Here is a 21,841-nt window from a genome sequence, read left to right on the forward strand (position 1 = left end):
TATCTATCACTAACACTATCACTATCTCTATATCTATGTATGCGATGTGTGTGTGTGTGTGTGTAGTTTATTGTTGTAGCTACAATCATAAAACAGTATAGCCAAAATAATCATAATATATAAAACCCGATATATTGCTGAAATACCAATCTGTAAGAGTAGCTTAATCAAACCTATAAATAGCACAAGGCTAGTTCAAAGTCACAACTTAAATTTCCATGTTTCCCCCCCTTCCCTCCCGCCCCCTCTTTGGGCATGATGAAACTGTCTCTGGCTTTTACTATGCAACTTAGTAGGTTAACGAAATAGCTAAATAATGGTATGCATCTGATTCAAATGCTGCCCGAGATAAAATCATACCGGTATGAAAATTTAATCGGCCTTCCCACTGAAGCCTTGGAAGACTTGTGCAAACAAGCCTCCAGGCAGAATCCATGTGGACTTTGGCACACCATCCTTTGTTTATTTTTATTTTTTAAAAAATGTATACGCTCCCCTTCCAAAGAATATTTTCCTGCAGCCACTTTTAATATAACTGATATAACTGTTTAAATGAAAAACAGCAGCCTGCAACGCTTAGTAGGTAAATAACCATAATAAATAGCGATGCATCAGAATATCTTTTTTAAAAATAATAAAACAACCCATTGCCTGAGGTTGAAAAAAAATAAATGATTGAAAAGGAAAGGAAGGAAAATTTAAAATCCACATTGCAAGTGGAAAGCGACCAAAGTAAATGGCCAGTCTCTTTGACTCCGGAGGGCATTCCAGAACTGGATGACCTTTGCAGGAAAATTGTCTGCCAGGGAATCACGCACCTTTTATATTATACTAGCTGATAACCGGCGTTGCCCGGAAATTTATTTATAGGGGGAAAATGTCCGGATCAAACTTAATTTCTAATGTTATATTTTCCCCCTTACCAGAGGGAGCTGCCTTGTGGAGTACTGTGAAGTCGTTACCATGGCAACTCCACTGTGGTGCACAGTAGAAACCATTTTACAGCAGTACAGTAAAAGCCATTTTAAGGCTAGACTCTGGAACACCTAGAGCAATTTCAACCAAACTTGGTACAGATGACTGGAGAAAAATATTGTGGGGTTAAGACACCCCTAAAGCCCCAGAACACCTTGGGGGGGTGTTCTGTTAAGATACAGCCTGTTGTGCCTCAAAATGGCTTCTACCGTACTGCCTTAAAATGGCTTTTACTATACAGCGCAGTAGAGTTGCCGTGGTAACAGCTTCACAGTACTCCGCAAGGGGGCTTCCTCTGGTAAGGGGGAAAATCCAACATTAGAAATTACATTTGGTCCAGACATTTCCCTCCCCTATAAATAAATATCCGGGCAACGGCGGGTTATTGCCTAGTGAAAAAACGACAGAATAAAGATTTGTTTTGATATGGAAAGAATACTGGGAGTTTAAATCAACAGATTGGGGAAGGCCTGTTGATTGGAGAAACTCCTGAGCATTTTAAGCCAAGATTTCTTGGCCAAGCCCTATTCCAAACTCTTTCTCTCGGTCACTCTCTGTCAACATTAGATAAGGAAAATGCAATATTGACAGTTGGTTTTACATTCCAAGCAGCCAAATGGACTTTCTACCTGGAGGTTTGCCAGGACTATTTTTTTTTTTTTAAATGAGTTTCAAATTTAGTTCTTTGGTCAACAGATTTAATGGTCTTCCTTTTCTTAATGTTGTTTCTGCCAGTAATACAAAATTAATACGCAATTTCCTCCCCCCCCCACTCTGGGGGTAATGCCTGACTTGTTCTTTGCTGTTTTTAATCAAGATTTTAAATCTTCTGGGTTGGTTTGATGTTTAATTCGATTATGTAAATATATTCCTATGAACAGAGCTCTATAAAACTATCTGTTCACAACCTGCTGAGGTGACTAAGGGTGTTTCTAATGAGAGAGCTACTGGTTGCCAACATATTTTATGTATCTCACTAATCCACAATAATGCGGGGTGTTTGATAAGCCTGCTAGATAAACCAATCTTTGCAGTTCATTCAATAATCCATGTCTTAGGTCAGTGATGGGGAGCCTCTTTGGCACCGAGTGCCCACATCAGAATGTGCATCCGTATGCGCCTGAGCACCGTAAATATACAGACCAACTGGCTGGCACGCACATGCCTGTCTTTTGAGCTGTTTTCAGGCTATTTTACAGGCTGTTTTGAAGCTAATTTTAGGGGCATCTCCAAAAAGCAGCCTGAAAACAGCCCCCAAAATGCCCTAAAAACAACATGAAAATGCCCCCCCAAACGGCCTGTTTTCAGGCTGCTCTCCAGCGCCCCAGCAACCGTGAAGACCAGCTGGCCAGCGTGCATGTGTGTGCTGGAAACCAGAAGAGCAGCTGGCAATGACCTGCGTGCCCACGGAGAAAGCTTTGGGTTGCCAGGTCGGACATCGGTGGGTCATAACACCTTCACGTCTGAGAAACCCTCGCAAATGAAATATTATATTCTCTAGCTTCACCTTCTCCAACCAAGTTTTTCGAAGCCTGAAAAAAAGCAACACCCTAAATTGACATTTATGATCGTGGGTTGTTTGCATAGGGCAGCTGTTCAAATCCAAAGGGGTAAAAATCCAGTAGCTGATCTTATCCACTGTGAACCAACCCAGAGAATATACAGGATGAGCTCATTTATCCCAGCGCCTTGGAAGATTTCCAAAAATGTTAAGTTGAACAGAAGTTTAGGCTGGTAGGATGGAGGTTTACACAAGATTAGTTTGACAGACGGAAAACCAGAATACGAATTCAGGGGACTAGAGGGGTTTCCCACCGGTCTGTGTATGAATGAATGAATGAATGAATGAATGAATGAATGAATGAATGAATGAATGAATGAATGATGAATGAATGAATGAATGATCCTGCTTAGGAGGGGACTTCTCTGCTGTGGCCCCCTCACTTTGGAACAACTGACCTTCACAGGTGAGGTGAGCCTCTATTCTTCTGATTTTCCAGAAGAGGGCTAAGACCTGGATCTGCAAATTAATAGGGGAAGGGGGTGTCTAGGAGTGTGAGGAAACCGTTGGGATGGCTTGACAGCCCTTCCAGCTGCCTTGATAATATTTTAGCCTTCTGGATTTTTGAACTTGGATTTTTAAAAAAAAACCTGTAAGTTTTAACCCCGTTTTAAATCTGTGCTTTTATTGTGTCTTTATGTTTTGTCCTATTATGTGGTAAATTGCCCAAAACACTTAAATGAAATGGGTGTGAAAACTTTTAAGAAGGAAGGAAGGAAGGAAGGAAGGAAGGAAAAATGAGAGAAAGAAAGGAAAGAAGGGAGGGAGGGAAGAAGGGAAAGAGAGAGATAGAAAGAATGGAAAGAGAAAGAAAGAATGGAAAGAGAAAGAAAGAAAGAAAGAAGGAAGGAAGGAAGGAAGGAAGGAAGGAAGAAAGGGAAAGAGAGAAAGAAAGAAGGAAAGAAAGAAAGTCTTTTCAATCTCAGCAATTTCAAGACGGACTGAACTTCAACTCCGTGCAGAGCAGGGCACTCTGGGAGTTGAAGTTCACCCGTCTTCAAGTTGCTGAGGTCAAAGAAGACTATCTTATTGGAAGAACAGCCGTTTTTGCTGAACAATGTGCTGCTATCGTAACCATCCAGCTGAAAGATCAATTCAGAGTATTTGTATTGGGCCTCCTTCCTTTTCCCAAGGGGACGAGGCTATCCATGAGTCTTCGGCAGATCCTGAGAAAAAGATAAAATGGAGCTGCGATTCTTAGGTGGGGCTACAAATTGCAATTTCCCAGTTGCCTTCACTCTTGGTCACGAAGATCAGAACCTCTGGGAATTGGACCCAAACAGCTCTTGGCTGCACAGATCCCCTGATCTAAAGCTGTCATGTTTTGCAAAAAAACTACCAACAGCAGCTTCTAAAATGGCCATGTACAGTGGGATAAAAAAAAGTTTAAACTTCAACCGTACGACTGGAACTATGTTCCTTTTCATTGGTTCACAGATGCTTCTGGGTGGTTTCATAAGAAAGATCTCTCTATCATTGGATACAGGGGGGAAATGCTACCGGTTCGCCCGAACCAGTAGTAAAAAAAATGCTAGCGGTTCACGCAAAGCAGTAGTTAAAAAATGCTATCGGTTCACCCAAACCAGTAGTAAAAAAATGCTACTGGTTCACCTGAACCAGTAGTAAAAAAATGCTACTGATTCGCCCGAACTGGTAGTAAAAAAATGCTACTGGTTCACCCGAACCAGTAGTAAAAAAGTGCTACTGGTTCACCTGAACCAGTAGTAAAAAAATGCTACTGGTTCTCCTGAACCAGTAGTAAAAAAATGCTACTGATTCACCCGAACCAGTAGTAAAAAAATGCTACTGATTCATCCGAACCAGTAGTAAAAAAATGCTACTGGTTCGCCTGAACTGGTAGTAAAAAAATGCTACTGGTTCTCCTGAACCAGTAGTAAAAAAATACTACTGGTTCACCTGAACTGGTAATAAAAAATGCTACCGGTTCACCCGAATCAGTAGAAAAAAAATACTAGCGGTTCACCTAAACCAGTAGTTTAAAAATGCTACTGGTTCACCCAAACCAGTAGTAAAAAAATACTACTGGTTCGCCCAAACCAGTAGTAAAAAATGCTACTGGTTCATCCAAACCAGTAGTAAAAAAATGCTACTGGTTGGCCCAAACCAGTAGTAAAAAAATGCTACTGGTTCGCCCGAACCGGTAGTAAAAAAATGCTACTGGTTCTCCTGAACCGGTAGTAAAAAAAATGCTACCGGTTCACCCAAACCATTAGTAAACAATGCTACCGGTTCGCCCGAACCAGTAGAACAAAATGCTACCGATTTGCCCAAACCAGTAGAAAAAAAATGCTACCGGTTCGCCGAAACCGGTAGCTCCGACGATCAGCTCTGTGACAATCAACTGTGCTGCACGAGTTATATTTGCTAGAATGCAAGAAATCCTGGTTCCTAGCAAATTTAAATCACTTGGCAGAACTGTTCCCCCCACCTCGCTGTTCTACTTACCGTTGCAGACTCAGAAAAGGTTTCTTAATCCTTTTTCAGCGCTGCGCGGTAGCACCTGCGGAAGCAGCTTTCAGACCATTTCACCCCTGTTTGGATACCAAGGGTTAGTGAATTCCCAGATGTGGAATTTCAGCTCATGGTTTATTTATTTAAATGTTGTGGCATTGGGCATCCATATCAATAATTGGAGTTCTCCACACAGATGGAAAGCGATTTAGATCCGTCAAAACAGGATTAATTAACACTGAATAAAGGCATGCACCCTGAAATAAATATGCAGACTGAACTACCTTAGTTAAGTTCGCGGTGTCTTCATCCACTTGTTGGCTGTTAACCAAGACTTACCAACTCTAAATGTAGTTGCATTAGGTAGCAAGTTGGTGCTACCTAATGCAGGTGCTACCTCAGCTTTTCACCAAGAGCGCTGATAGTACAGTGGTTGCAATGCAGGATTGCAGGCAAACTCTGCCCACAGCCTGGAGTTCGATCTTGATAGTGCTCAAGGTTGACTTGGTCTTCCATCCTTCCAAGTAAAATGAGAACCCAGATTGTTGGGGGCAATATGCAAATAATGTTTACATTGTAAACAGCTCAGAGAGTGCTATAGAGCCCTATGGGACAGTACAGTATATAAGCCTAAATGCTATTGCTAGATCAGCTGGGTTTGGGGCCAGTCACTTTCCTTCTCTCTTAGCAATAGCACTTAGACTTATATACCGCTTTACAGTGCTTTACGCCCCCACCCCCTCTAAGCAGTTTACAGAGCCAGCTTCTTGCCCCCAACAATTTGGCTCCTCATTTTATCCACCTCGGAAGGATGGAAGCAGTGGTGGGTTTCAAAAATTGTTCAAACCTACTCTGTGGGTGTGGCTTCCTTTGTGGGAGTGGCTTGCCACCCATGTAACTGGATGGGAGTGGCTTGCCACCCATGTGACCGGATATGAAGATGCCGACGACACTTGTCAGAAGCACCTTAAATTACCTCTCACACAGCCCTGGCATGCATAAGAATAGGATGTAAACTTGTTTTTTAAAAGGCATCTTTGGTTTGTGTTAAAACAACTTCAACACACGCAATGTTCTGATTGCATCACAAACGCAGTAGTCATCCTTACCTTTCACAGAGGCACTGAGTTTTATAAATAGGAGCATGATAGTTTAGAATAATCATATCCAAGGACCAGTGGTGGGTTTCAAAAATTTTTGGAACCTCTTCTGTAGGTGTGGCCTGCTTTCCAGGTCCACTGGTGGAACCTCTTCTAACCAGTTCGGTAGATTTGACGAACCGCTTCTACCAAATAGGTGCGAACTGGTATGAACCCATCTCTGGATGGAAGGTTGTGTCAACCTTGAGCCTGGTGAGATTCGAACAGTTTCAAAAGCACAGCTGATCATTGGAGGGAGCTCCAGTGATTAAAGCAGTGCAAGAGAAGGCACCAGTTGTTGGGCACCATGCGTCCCGTTTCCAGCCACCAAGCGTGTTATATTTCTGGGTGGCGATCGGCAGCGATGTACTTTGGTGATACCCGCAGCCTCGAGGGGCTCTCAAACAAAGCATTTGGAGGCTGAAAACGTGACTCGCGGATCCCCCGAAACACAAGCCATTGTTGGTGGCAATCTCTGCTGCCAGGAAGTGGATGCGCAGAGGGTGGAGGGTGGGGGCCGGCGGGTGGGTGGGACTACATTCAGAGTATAAGACCCCCCCCCCCAAATTTTCAGCCTCCTTTAGGAGGGAAAAAAGTACGTCTTATACTCCAAAAAATACAGTATATATCTAATGCATCAAACAACGCCTCCTGCAGTCTGCACATCAGGCAGATTTACTGATGGGATCGCCGAGACACAATTGTTCGCTGTCGAGGTTTCTTCTGTTTCACGACAGGCCACTTCCTACTTGGAAGTCTATTCTTTTGGAATGAAAAACGTGCCGGCTCAATTCTTGAAACGCTACTGAGGGTGGCTAGACATCCTTGCAAACAGCTCTGTCATCGAGGCTTTCAAGTAAAGGGAGAGTAACCTCCCCTCCTCTTTTTCTTTGGCAATGGGAGTTGCGAAATACGCCTCTCCTCTCCTAATGGAACTTAAGACAGTTTAAAAAAAAAAGAAAGAAGAAAAGGCAGCAAACTGGCTGGCCAACCTTTATCGTTAGGTGATTGTCTTACTTGCCAGCTGCTGCGAACAATTGCAGGAAGCAATTGCTTGTGTTTGCTCTACAGTCCTGATCTAATTGACTGGTGTGTGTTTTTTTTTTTTAAAGTAGAAAGAAAAAGAGTGCAAAGCAATGTAAACACCCTTTTGGCAGCTCCTGAAAGGGGAAGGCGATGACTTAATTTGGGCAGGTCTGAAGATTTTTAAAAATTTACCTCTTCAAAATCTTGGTGCGTCTTATACTCTGGTGCGTTTTGTAATTCCAAAAAATATGGTAAATTTCTAGTTGCCTTGGAACTAATAGGCTGATTGCTGAGATTAATTCCTTTGCACAGGAAAGGGGTATCGAAGGCACTGTTGTAACTCTTGTTTGTTCTGATCATAGCCAAGCATTAATCAAGTTTCTTATAAGAGCTTATGTTGGTTTGAATTTTGCTGGAAATTCCCCAGCCAATTTAAATTTCCCTTGTTTTATTTATTTGATTGCTATCACCATCCACCGCACATTTGTGATTCAGACGAAGCCTGTGGAATCCGGGGGAAAAAAACCCTGTCAAAAGTAAATTATTTAATAAAATCAGTTTCACAAGCTTGGTGATGTCCACATGGGAATGGCAACGTGGAAAAGATGTGCCACAATAAGTCTCTTGGTTATAGGTCATTTCTTGGATTAACGTCAAAGTTGTTGTTTTTTTTTAAAAAAAACTTGCAACATTTCTCTCAAAGTCAGACTGTGATACATTATTAGTTACATAACTATTGTTCCAATTTATGTTCCCTAAAACTTGAGTAATTACGAAATTGTTTGTATCACACATGCTTTATTTACAAGGCTGCCCCTGGATTATGGAACAATCATTGTTGCTGAAATTCAACAGCAGAGTTTCCCAAACATCTGAATTATTAAACATAAAATGTGCTTAACATTCTTTTTAATACAATATTGTCTTCACAGAGCTTTACAGCCCTCTCTTAGCAGATCACAGAGTCAGCCTCTTGCCCCCAACAATCTGGCTCCTTGTTTTACCCATCTTGGAAGGATGGAAGGCTGAGTCAACCTTGAGCCTGGTGAGATTTGAACTGCCAAATTTCAGTCAGCCAGAAGTCAGCAGAAGTATACTACAGTATTACACGCTAATCACTGCACCACCGAGGCTCAGTGGCCTCAAGGAAGGAAGGAAGGAAGGAAGGAAGGAAGGAAGGAAGGAAGGAAGGAAGGAAGGATAAATAGATAGATAGATAGATAGATAGATAGATAGATAGATAGATAGAGCAATAGCACTTAGACATATACCACTTTACAGTGCTTTACAGCCTTCTCTAAGCAGTTTACAGAGTCAGCCTCTGGCCCCCACAATCTGGGTCCTCATTTTACCCACCTCGGAAGGATGGAAGGCTGAGTCAACCTTCAGCCTGGTGAGATTTGAACTGCCAAATTTCAGTCAGCCAGAAGTATACTACAGTATTACACTCTAACCACTGCACCACCGAGGCTCAGTGGCCTCAAGGAAAAAAGGAAGGACGGAAGGAAGGAAGGAAGGAAGGATAGATAAATAGATATAGATAGATAGATAGATAGATAGATAGATAGAGCAATAGCACTTAGACTTATATACCGCTTTACATTGCTTTACATAGCAATAGCACTTAGATTTATATACCACTTTACAGTGCTTTACAGCCCTCTCTAAGCAGTTTACAGAGTCAGCCTCTTGCCCCCAACAATCTGGGTCCTCATTTTACCCACCTCGGAAGGATGGAAGGCTGAGTCAACCTTGAGCCAGTGAGAATTGTACTGCCAAATTGCAGGCAGCCAGCAGCCAGCAGCCTGCTGTACTGCACTCTAACCATTTCCATTTTTTTTACTACCGGTTTGTGCATGCGCAGAAGCATCTGGAAGGGATGGGCGGAGCCTCCCGCCGCCACCGTTACTGGTTCGCCGGATCCGGGCCGAACCGGGAGCAAGCAGCCACCTCTGACTCTAACCACTGTGCTACCGCTCAGGAGCCTATCCAGCTTGCTGCGGTCACATGATGAAATATATCATTGTTTTGCCTTGACGTGTGTGTTCTGTTCTCAATTTCCCCATCCGTTATGCGTCACTCAAAATGCCTGGGGTGGGGGAGAGGGAAGGAAAACCTCTGCTGGGTTCTGCACATGTATTTCATGTGTTATTTTTATTTTTATGCGAACCCTACATGGCCAAAGATGGTCATTCTCCACGGTCTTCTCTGAAATGTAAACATGTTAAGCGCACGGATCATGTAAATGGTACAGTTAAAACCCATGGAAATTTAGTTTGGTTTAGTTTAGAAACACAAGCTTGTCTCTGTTGCAATTCCCCATGGAGATAATACTTAATAACACTTTCAGAATAAAAGGCCTGCCTTGGGAAAATGCAAAGGAGAAAGCTTCTGTTGTTTGCTGGGGCTGCCATCTTGTCTTTTTTTTTTTTTTTTGGACATTCCCTGTGAATACGAGCCCGCACTTCCTTTCAGCATCCTGGTTGTAGTTATTAAAAGTCGCCCATCTTAATTACTCATTTTTGTTTAGATTGTAAGACTTTGATATGTTCAGAAGTGGTATTCAGCAGGTTCTGACCAGTTCTGGAGAACTGGTAGGGGAAATTTTGAGTAGTTCGGAGAACTGGCTGGCTCTGGCTGGCCCCGCCCCATCTATTCTCTGCAGTCCCAGCTGATCGGGAGGCTGATCTATCTATCTATCTATCTATCTATCTATCTATCTATCTATCTATCTATCTATCTATCATCTATCTATTTATCTATCTATCTATCTATCTATCTATCTATTTATCTACCTATCTATCATCTATCTATCTACCTATTTATCTATCTATCTCTCTTTCTCTATCATCTATCTATCTATCTGTCTGTCTGTCTGTCTGTCTGTCTGTCTGTCTATCTATTTATCTACCTATCTATCATCTATCTATCTACCTATTTATCTATCTATCTCTCTTTCTCTATCATCTATCTATCTATCTATCTATCTATCTATCTATCTATCTATCTATCTATCTATCTATCATCTATCTATCTATTATCTATTTATCTCTCTTTCTCTATCATCTCTCTCTCTCTCTCTCTCTCTCTCTCTCTATTTATCTATCTATCTATCATCTACCTACCTACCTACCTACCTACCTACCTACCTATCTATCATCTACCTACCTACTTACCTACCTATCTATCTCTATCAACCTTCATCCATATCTTCTTTATCCGATCTGAGATAAAGTTAATTGCCTCTTTTTGTGGAGATGGATGACTTAGAATAAATGGCCACTCTACTCTAGGGTTTGGAAAGATCGTAGGGAAACCAGGTTCATAAGTAGAAACATCCTAGTGAAGCTCCTTCTTTGGTCCCTTCAGATGCATTGCCCTTCTAATTCCCCAACATATAATTGGACGCCGGTTGGAGAAGACCTAAGCCGCATGAGTAAAGACTGGTGTTTTCTTTCAGTAGAGTGGATATATGTATATCTTTATACGCCCATATATATTTATGTCATTTTCAAGTTTAAATACGTAGAAAGTTCAGGTGCGTTGTCTCGAATCTCCTTTCTGTTTCCAAAGCTTGTTTGTTCAGTGTGGGTTGCTTTTCTTTAACGCTGTTTTTCTCCTTCCCTTTCACTTGGCTGTTTTCTCGCATACCTGTACTTTGTCCCCAGAGAAAGCTGACTCAACATTTCTGAAAGCCTTAACCTTAACAGGAAAAACGTTTTTGGTACTGCCCTTGGGCGAAAGGTCTATAGATGATATTAATTTTCTGGAATTAGTCAAAGGAGTGTATGCATGCATGCATACATGTATGCATTTATTTATTTATTTGTCGTTGGATACCCGTACTTCGCTACGGAACTATGTGATCGGGTTTGATAAATTGACAGTTAAAGCTTGAACATTAATGAGTAGTTACAATCGACCTCTCCTCTTCCCTTCTCTCCCTCAGGCTGGCCCCACAGAGGCCTCTCCTATCTTATCCCCTTCTCTCCCTGAGACTGGCCCCCTTGATTGTCTCCTCCAAACTCCCAGCCTGCAGGCTGAATGAGTCATCTGCTGGCCACGCCCACCCCACGCCCAAGGGGCAGTTGGAACAGAGTTCTTTTCAGGTGGGGAGGGGGAGTAGGACATCTAACTCCTTAGCATCGGAGTGTGTTAATAATAATATAAGAAGTACTAGATGTATAAAAGGGAGGGGGATTAGAGAGAAACTTTTAAGAACGCTGGTTTCCTGTTCACCCGTTACCACCATTTAAATGGAAAATTCAGGACATTACAGCTCAGCATATATCGGAAAATGATCAATCTGATCCTATTTTTTTTCTTTCATACACAAAACGAAAGTAAATACATCATTCATATGTATGCATGTATGTATGTTTGCATGCATGTATGTATGTATATATGCTTCTTTCAATGTGTTGCAATTGAATACAGAGCTGATTCCCCCCCCCCTTCTACGGGCTACCCTCAATTTATATCTGCCGTTTGGACTGGAATTTCGTTGATAAGTTCTGCTTACAACAAGGTTGAAGAATTGATTATGCCGGCAGTCTTCAAATCTTGCCATCAGCCACTTTATAAAAGCCGCAACCTCTTTGGTGTGAATCCCCAGTACAATGGCCTAGCTTTACACTGAAACGGCCTTGCTAGAAACTCCAGATGGGAATAACCTTGGATCAGAGATTGAGTCTAGGAATTCTGCCATCTTGAGTACCACAGAAGAAATGCAAGTTATAAATGAAGGATAATTATTGCATTCTAACTCAACACCTTAATCACTACTACATGGGTTAGCGTGTTACATAAAGTCATAAACCTTATGTTGCTCCTCTTACTCAATTTGAATACAGCGAGAGTCAGAATATATAAGGTAAAGTAGAGGCTCCCCTCACACATATGTGCTAGTCCTTCCCGACTTGGGGTGTGTGTGTGCTTATCGTTTCAAAGCCGAAGAGCCAGTGTTGTCAAAAGATGTTTCTGTGGTCATGTGGCCGGCATGACTAAACACCGAAGGCGCACGGAACAATGTTACCTTCCCACCAAAGGTGGTTCCTATTTTTTCTACTTGCATTTTTATGTGCTTTCGAACTGCTAGGTTGGTAGAAGCTGGGACAAGTAACTGGAGCTCACTCCGTTATGCGGCGATAGATATTCGAACCGCCAAACTGACACACACACACACACACACACACACACACACACACACACACACACCCCTATGGAATATATACAACAGCAGAGTTGGAAGGGACCTTGGAGGTCTTCTAGTCCAACCCCCTGCCTAGGAAGGAAATCCTACACCATTTCAGACAAATGGCTATCCAACATCTTCTTAAAAACTTCCAGTGTTTGGGCATTCACAACTTCTGGAGGCAAATTGTTCCACTGATTAATTGTCCTCACTGTCAGAAAAATTCTCCTCAGTTCTAAGTTGCTTCTCTCCTTGATTAGTTTCCATCCATTGTTTCTTGTCCTACCCTCAGGTGCCTTGGTGAATAGTTTGACTCCCTCTTCTTTGGGGCAACCCCTGAGATATTGGAAGACTGCTATCATGTCTCCCCTAGTCCTTCTTTTCATTAAACTAGACATACCCAGTTCCTGCAACCATTCTTCATATGTTTTAGTCTCCAGTCCCCTAATCCTTTTTATTGCTCTTCTCTGCACTCTTTCTAGAGTCTCCACATCTTTTTTACATCGTGGTGACCAAAACTGGATGCCGTATTCCAAGTGTGGCCTTACCAGGGCCTTATAAAGTGGTATTAACACTTCACAGGATCTTGATTCTCTCCCTCTGTTTATGCAGCCTAGAACTGTGTTGGCTTTTTTGGCAGCTGCTGCACACGGCTGGCTCCTTTTTAAATGGTCGTCCACTAGGACTCCAAGATCCTAGTTATGTTATGCATCAGGTCCATTGTTAGTTTTGTCATTGTTAGATGGCTTTATATACGAACCAGAAAGAAACCACGAATGCATTCGGTGAAGGGAAAAAATCCATAACTTTTGGAAAACTGCATACATTTCTTCCCCCTCCTTAATTTTGCTGCGTTGAGATGAGCAGATGAGCAGAGGTGGTATTCTGCCAGTTTGCACCAGTTCAGGCGAACTGGTAGTGGCCGTAGCAGGAGGCTCCGCCCACCCACCCTGACGTCATCATGGACCTTCTGTGCATGAGACGCGCAGGAGCTCCCGCCACCGAACCGGTAGTGAAGATAAGAGGATTTCATGCCTGCTCCTTAGCCATTGGGAACTGAATCCATTTTGCTCAGTTTGGACCACAAGCTAAAAAAAAAAACGCACTTGATTTTATGCGTCATAAAATCTGCTTTGTAAATCATGCAAAGCTACAAGAGCTCTTAAACCAAACATTTGTTCTTTCGTGTTATTTAACCGGGGAGGGGCGGGGGGAAGATCATTGCAAGTAATATTGTTCATGTCTGGTTGCTTCATGGATGCCACTGTTGCGACTGATTAATAGGTTGTCCTGCTCACTTTCATCAATGTTTTTCTAGGATTTAATTATGCAGCTCTTCCCAGGAAACCTAACCACAAACACCTATCGCAGATCAAAACATGAAAGGAGCCAGCAATTATTCCCAATTAAGTAAAAGCAAGCTCTGGAAAGATTACAGCAAATGTTTCTCACTACTACTAGGAGATACAGGATAAGGTTAACAACTTAATTGCAAGAATCGGTATGGAGTAGTGGTGAAGGCAGCAGGTTAGGAACCAGGAGGTAAAGGTAAAGGTTCCCCCTGCACATATGTGCTGGTCGTTCCCGACTCTAGGGGGCGGTGCTCATCTCTGTTTCAACGTGGCACGACAAAACCGCGGTCCACTAAAGCGCGCCCGATTAAAGCGCGTCGCTGACGTCATCAGCATCGCGACAAGAGCGACCGTGGAGAAAAAAGGGCGCTTTAAAAAGAGCTTTGAAAGCAAGCCGATTCAGGTTAAGGTAAGGGTTAGGGTTAAGGTTAGGGTTAGGGTTAGGGTTAGGGTTAGGTTAAGGGTTAGGGTTAGGGTTAGGGTTAGGTTAAGGGTTAGGGTTAGGTTTAGCGTTAGGTTAAGGGTTAGGTTTAGGGTTAGGGTTAGGGTTAGGTTAAGGGTTAGGTTTCGGGGGGTTAGGTTTAGGTTTAGGGGTTAATTTTAGCTTTAGCGTTCACAGTGTGCTTTTTTCGTCGCGCTGTGATGACGTCAGGTACGCGGTTTCGTCGAGCGCGCTTAAGTCGACCGCGGTTTTGTGGTGGAACCCTGTTTCAAAGCTGAAGAGCCAGCGCTGTCCGAAGACGTTTCCGTGGCTAAATACCGAAGTTGCACAGAACACTGTTACCTTCCTACCAAAGTGTTCCCTATTTTGCTACTTGCATTTTTACGTGCTTTCAAACTGCCAGGTTGGCAGAAGCAGGGACAAGTAACGGGAGCTCACTCTGTTCGAAGGGATTCGAACCGCCGAACTGCCGACCTTTCTGACCGACAAGCTCGCTGTCTTAGTCACTCAGCCACCCTAGAAACCAGGAGACTGTGACCCAAAGGTGATTTTTTTCAAGAGGCAACTGGAATTTCTGGTTTTTGCTTTGAAAACGTTTCGCTTCTCATCCAAGAAGCTTCTTCGGCTCTGATAGGATAGTGGGGAAGCCGAAGAGCTGAAGAAGCTTCTTGGTTGAGAAACTCTCCATAGACAAGAATTGATTATGAATTCTAGAGCTGAGGTGGCGCAGTGGTTAAATGCAGCACTGCAGGCTTCATGAAGCCACCCAGTATCACCATATAGGGCGGCCCACAACTTTAATAAATTCTTAAGTTTTTTTTTTTTTTTTTTTAACCATTCAATCATGTCTGATTCTCAGAGAGCGCGTGGAGAAGTCCCTGCCGTTTTCTTGCCTTTTTCAGAAATGGTTTGCCATTGCTTTCTTTCCAGGGCTGGGAGAAAGTGACTGGCCAAAGGTCACCCAGCTGACATTGTGCCTAAGAGAGGGGTTAGACTAGCAATAGCAATAGCAATAGCAGTTAGACTTATATACCGCTTCATAGGGCTTTCAGCCCTCTCTAAGCGGGTTACAGAGTCAGCATATTGCCCCCAACAATCCGGGTCCTCATTTTACCCACCTCGGAAGGATGGAAGGCTGAGTCAACCTTGAGCCGGTGAGATTTGAACTGTCGAACTGCAGTTAGCAGTCAGCTGAAGTGGCCTGCAGCACTGCACCCTAACCACTGCGCCACCTCGGCTCTAAAATCTACCATGCAAAATTCGAAGCTTCTATAATGCTGCTCCTGAAATTTTGCTGCGGAAGTGATTTCCAAAGTGTCTTGAGGAGGCCAGATTCGTGTCTGTTTGTGTGTGCATATGTGTGTGTGTGTGTGTGTGTGTGTGTGTGTACGCGCTCGTGTGCAACACCAGCTGAGCCCTGACTTCTGCATCCAAGCATCTTCCTGGGCTCCTGCCTTTTTCTGGGATTTCTGAAGATTTTCCCGATCTGGAGCCAGATCATCTGCAGGTGTTCTCTCGTTGGACTCCGCTTAGTTATAAGAGCCGAGGTGGCGCAGTGGTTAGGGTGCAGTACTGAGGGCCACTTCAGCTGACTGTTATCTGCAATTCAGCTGTTCTAATCTCACCAGCTCAAGGTTGACTCAGCCTTCCATCCTTCCGAGGTGGGTGAAATGAGGACCCAGACTGTTGGGGCGATATGCTGCCTCTGTAAACCGCTTAGAGAGGGCTGAAAGCCCTATGAAGTGGTATATAAATCTAAAAAAGAAAAAAGAAGAAAAAAGAAGAAGTTGCGGAGTGCAGGAAGGCGGAGGCCCTGCTTGGTGGAAGTAAAGGCATGGAAACTGACACCTGTTTTCCCCTTCCAGCAAGGCTGTTTTAACCCACGGGAATTGATGGGCACTTGCCTGTAGGCCCCATGAACATAAGGGCCCCATACTAATCTCTCTGTGTTAATCCTTCCCTGCACCTTGTATCATATAAAGAGCCGAGGTGGCGCAGTGGTTAGGGTGCAGTACTGCAGGCCATTTCAGCTGACTGTTATCTGCAGTTCAGCGGTTCTAATCTCACCGGCTCAAGGTTGACTCAGCCTTCCATCCTTCCCAGGTGGGTAAAATGAGGACCCAGACTGTGGGGGCGATATGCTGACTCTGTAAACTGCTTAGAGAGGGCTGAAAGCCCTATGAAGCGGTATATAAGTCTAACTGCTATTGCTATTGCTATAAATACAGCAACACATTTATGACATTCTGCTGCATTTTTATTAATACGAATTATTATTGCTAATATGCAAACATATGTTTAATTTTATCAACCATTTACATTTTTATTCCTCTGAGTACTTGTCGTAGGGGCCCCAGTACACTGCTTTGCTTTGCCCATAATGTTGTTTGACCTAAGCACAGTACACACAATTGCCTGCTACAACATCCTACCTGTCAATGACTTCTTCAGCTTCAACCACAATAATACACGGGCAAACTATTGATACAAACTGCTCCAAACTCGATTGCAGAAAATATTACTTCAGCAACAGAGTGGTCAACGCCTGGAATGCTGTACCTGACTACATTGTTACATCCTCCAACCCCCCACAACTCCAACCTCAAACTGCCTACCGTGGACCTCACCCCATTCCTAAGAGGTCCGTAAAGGGGGCATGCATAAGCGCACCAGCGTGCCTAATGTCCCTGTCCTACTGTCCCCATCTATTTGTACTCATTTCCTTTGATCATGTCCATGTTTATACTTATACTTGTTATAGAACAGAACAGAATAGAATAAGAATAGAACAGAATTCTTTATTGGCCGAGTGTGATTGGACACACAAGGAATTTGTCTTTGGTGCATATGCTGTCAGTGTACATAAAAAGACAAGATACATTCGCCAAGAATCATAAGGTGCAACACTTAATGATAGTCACAGGGTACAAATAAGCAACCAGGAAACTATCAACATCAATATAAATCGTAAGGATACAAGCAACAAAGTTACAGTCCTGCAGTCATAAGTGGGAGGAGATGGGTGATAGGAAGGATGAGAAGACTAAAAGTCATAGTAATGCAGCCTTAGTGAATGGATTGACAGTGCTGAGGGAATTATTTGTTTAGCAGAGTGATGGCGTTCAGGAGAAAAAAACTGTCCTTGTGTCTAGTTGTTCTGGTGTGCAGTGCTCTATAGTGTCATTGTGAGGGTAGGAGTTGAAACAATTTATGTGCAGAATGTGAGGGATCTGTAGATATTTTCACAGCCCTCTTTTTGACTCAGTTTATAGGTCCTCAATGGAAGGCAGGTTGGCAGTAAAAAATTTTTCCTGCTGTTCTGATTATCCTCTGAAGTCGTATCTTGTACATGGTTGACAAACCAATCAACCAAACAGATACTTTATTGATTGATTGATTGATTGATTGATTAATTGATTGATTGATTGTCTTGTATGCTGCCCACTCCCAGAGGACTCCGGGCGGCTCACAAAAGACAAGGGAAAGGAGGAAAACGAGACAAAGACAACATATTAAAAACAAAACCAACATTCACAATTTCCGTGGAGGTAAATGCTTCTCAGCCCCCCCAGCCTGCTGGAACAGCCAGGACTTGATGGTTTTGCGGAAGACCGGGAGGGTAGTAAGGGTCCGGATCTCAACAGGGAGCTCGTTCCAGAGGGCCGGAGCTGCAATAAATAAATAATAAATAATGAATATTAATAATAAATAAATAATAATAAATAATGAATAAATAATGAATTATAAATGAATAATAAATAAATAAATGAATAATAAATAAACAATAAAGAAATAAAGAAATAATAAAGAAATAATAATTAATAATAAAGAAATAATTAATAATAAAGAAATAATAAATGAATGAATGAATAAATAAATAAATAATAATAAAGAAATAATAAATAAAGAAATAATGAATGAATGAATGAATAAATAAATAATAAAGAAAGAAATAATAAATAAAGAAATAATAAATGAATGAATAAATGAATAATAAATAAATAAATAAATAAATAAATAAATAAATAAATAAATAAATAAATAAATAAATAAAGAATGAATGAATGAATGAATGAATGAATGAATGAAGACGGCCTTACCTTCCAGTTGCAGGGAGGAGGGAGGCAGGGAAGGAGGGCGGGGGAGCTCCCTCCTCCAAAGCTGCCCAGGACGGCAGCCAAGCCACTTTCTCTCCGGCTGCTCCATCTGCCGGGGCGCGCTCGGTCCTCCCCAGCCGCCGCCGCCGCCGCCGCGTCAGGGCGCCCTTGGGCAGCCGAGCTCTGGGCGGGCGGGCGGAGCAGAGGCGCGTTTGAAGTTCGCTCCGCCGCCGCCGTTCGCTGCGGATTGGACCGGCCGGCTCGTTTGCATTGACGCCACTAAAGGCTGGAGGTCAGCCCTGGCGGGGACTTTTATTGGCTGCGCCGCCGCCCGCGCCGATGCTGCGCCCGCCGGGGCTGTCAAACTCCGGAGCGGACTGGAGAGCGAGCGAGAGAAGCTGGGGCTGAACGGCCCGGGGCTCTCCTTTCGGGGCGGGCAGCAGAAGCAGAAGCGGGAGCCGGAGCCGCAACAGTCGGAGCCGCAAGAGCCACAGCAGCAGCAGCAGCAGCAGCAGCAGCAGCAGCAACAGCAGCAGCAACAGCTACAGCCTTGCAAAACTGGAGAGCTAAGCCTCCCCCGGAGCGCCAGGAGCCGCCGGTGCGCCCTTGCTCCCCAAGCGCTTGGGATCCGCGCCTCGCCTCGTTTGGGCCAAGAGCAGTCCCCCTTTTTCGCCCTCGCCATTTTAATTCATTCCGCAGCAGATCGGACGGCCCCTCCCCTCCCTAGAAACCCCCCTTGCCCCCTCCCCAAATCAGGGGGCTTGGATTTGGCTGCGCTTTTTGCTGCCAAAAAGCGAGACTTATTTTTTGGGGGGGGGGTTTGCCAAGAACGCAGAGCGATGGTGCTGGGGGAAGAAGAGGCGGCGACGCTGGTGGTTTTGCTGGGGGTGTTGGCGACGGCGGCGGGGTCCTCCCCCGGCGATCTGATCTGCTTCTTTTGATCTGGATCCTTCTTAAAGTTTAGCGTCCCCCCTCTTTTTTCCCCCTCCGCTCTCCGTCCCCCTTTTCTGCGTTGCCTCCCCTCTCCAATCCCTTCTGCCTTCTCTTTTGGACGGTTCCCTCCCCCCTTTCCTCGCACCCCCTCTGTCTTCTGTCTCCCTCCCCTCTTTTTTGTGGGGGGAGGGGAGGGAGGGGGGAGCACATCTGCAACCGAGTGGCACATCTGCTGGAGAAAGGCCCTGCGGGGACCTGGGCTCGAGGTGCGGCGGGAGGGAAGCCCTCTTTGGGAAGAAAAGGGAGAGCGAACGCGTGAATGCGCTTCCCGGGCTCTCGGAGGGGGGTTTGCAAGCAAGCGCCGCGGTGGGGAAAGGGAGGGAGGGAAGGGGGCGAGGGTCTGGCCCACGGAGATGACTCGGACGGGCGTTTGATGAAGGCGAGAGCATAACCCCGGAGGGGGGCCCGCCACCCCCTCCTGCCTATGTGCGCAGTGAGAGCGGGTGGGGGCGAGGTGTTGGACTTGGGGTGGAAGCAGAGTCAAGGCACTCCTACCCTTTTAATTGCAAAATCTATGTTGAAGCCCTCGCCCCTTCCCCAAAACCGGACTAGATCGATTTGCTAAGAGAGGGGGGGGGGAGTTCTGGGGTGAAGCGCCGCCCAGAAGTGATGCGTCTCCTCCCCTCCTCTTAATCCCCCCCCCAAACCTTGGGGATAGACGTGGGGGGCATTTTTTCCCTCTCCCCTTTTGCGTGGAGGGGAGGGGGGGAAGAGAGAGAGAGAGGATGCCATGATTTAAGCGCACACCCGGAATTTCAAAGCCCCCCTCTCATTTACCTCGCCGCACCCACTGCGCTTTCAGATCCAGACCTCCGGATTCGGAGGGGCGCCCCGAACGATGTTTCCCCGCATTGGGGGGGCCCTGCCTGAGAAACAGCTGGAGGCGTGGATGGAGACCCTGGATCATTCGGCAGAAACGGCCTATTAACCCCTTTTTTGGTGGTGGGGGGGAAGGAAAAAAAAAAGGACAACGTTCCCAAGATAGGGGAAGAAAAAAAAAGAGAGAGAAAGAAGTAACCTTGAGATCTAGCCGCTTTAAAAAAAAACGCAAAGAAAACAGCCATGGGTTGTGCTCCCAGCATTCATATATCTGACAGCCGGGTGGTTTATCACAGTAACAAGGATCCCGAGGACTCTAATTCGTCCCAGCAAGGTAACTCCGTGCCTGGATTATTCATTAAATCTTCCAACAACACGTCGTACAAGTTGAGAGCCAATCTCACGAAAAAGGACTCTCGGGACAACATGGAGGCAGACTCCAGGACCAAGAGATCCAGCGTCAAGGTAATAATGGTGTGTGTGTGTGTGAAACGACACCCATACAAAACCCGTGTCCTTTGGGAATCTGGGAATGGGTGGGTGGGTGGGACGGGCGACTGGGTGGGTGGGAGAACTTCGTGAAGTCCAGCGAGACTTTTTTACGGACGCACCAAACAAGTCACTGGCCCCTGGTGAGTCTAGTTAGCTGCTGTCGGTTTTAGCTGGCGAGTTGCCAGTTTCATAAGCGTTACTGTCCTTTTTCTTTTTTCTTTCTTTAAAAAATAATAATAATTTCCTAGGTCTTTCTCTCTCCTTCCCTCTTCTGTGGATTTTGGATCAGTTTAGAAAGAGAATTCGGATTTATTTTGGAATATACAGATTATTTTCAATGCTCTTCCTACCCCTCTCCCCAACCGTCACCTTAGGCCTGTAGGTGTGTATCAGCCAATATTGCAAAATCAGTGCAAAATCAGAGTGGAAGCCAGCAAGGGGCTCTATGGTTTCCCTTTCTGCCTCCTGGAACTTTTGTTTGCATAAGTGAAAGTTTGTTTTGAAACCCCTTCCAAGCAGAAACAGAAGGGAAACCTTGACACAATAATGTTGCTTTTTCTTTTTTCTTTTTAAATGTACCCATGCAGGATTCCAGCTTTTTAGCAAGGTCTGCAAAAGATTTATGGGTAAATTTCCCTGGGCATTACAGGAGGATAAATCAGTTAAGTTAAATCGGTTAAGTTAAAACAATGATTTAAAAGTGATTTTTCTTCTTCTTTCCAATGGAGGAAATTGTTTGGCCTTTGGACTATGGAATTGTGATCAAAAGAAGGTGGCCGATTTGCATACGAAATCCGCGAAACCTTTGAGGAATAGGATGCTATATAATTTGCACGCAAATGCATTTATGGCAGGTGAAAGGTGGCTCCAAATGTAGGAGGATCAATGCACAGGAGCCAAAATAATAATAATAATAATAATGGGTGGGGCCCAACTAGTAATCAATGCCAAATCCGGCGAAACAACTGGCCGCTGTGATACAATTCTGTGGTTGCGAATAATAATAATAATAGAATCTAGAAACAACAGATTCAAAATTTAAAACGTAGGTGTCCCAGTATAGTTGGATAAAGTTTTAATTTGCTTCATTGCTAGTCTCACGTTGTCTTCAAGTGGGTTATGGTTGCATGTATAGTTTTCTTGCTGTTCCCCATCCTTTGCATTTTTATTTCACAACACTCCTTTGAGGGAGGACTGGCTGAGATAGGAAATGGCTTACAATCTTCCAGTGGATCGTTAAGGCAAGGCAATGTTTTGTGTGTTGTGCTAAAACTGTCCT

General features: G+C 44.2%; 1 protein-coding gene across 1 annotated transcript in view; it reads left to right on the forward strand.

Annotated features, from left to right (window-relative positions):
• The first annotated feature begins 19,685 nt into the window (after positions 1-19,685).
• PDE8A (phosphodiesterase 8A) overlaps positions 19,686-21,841 on the forward strand; it is a 108,087-nt gene continuing 105,931 nt past the window's right edge. The window contains exon 1 of the mRNA XM_087704248.1: positions 19,686-20,535. Within this exon, the coding sequence (XP_087560374.1) occupies positions 20,314-20,535 (222 nt within the window). The 5' untranslated portion in view covers positions 19,686-20,313. The remainder of the gene's footprint in view (positions 20,536-21,841) is intronic.

This window comes from Thamnophis sirtalis, unplaced genomic scaffold, assembly GCF_051295495.1.
Source record: "Thamnophis sirtalis isolate CommonGarterSnake01/CBP01778 unplaced genomic scaffold, rThaSir2_p1.2 scaffold_2, whole genome shotgun sequence".
NCBI lineage: Eukaryota > Metazoa > Chordata > Lepidosauria > Squamata > Natricidae > Thamnophis > Thamnophis sirtalis.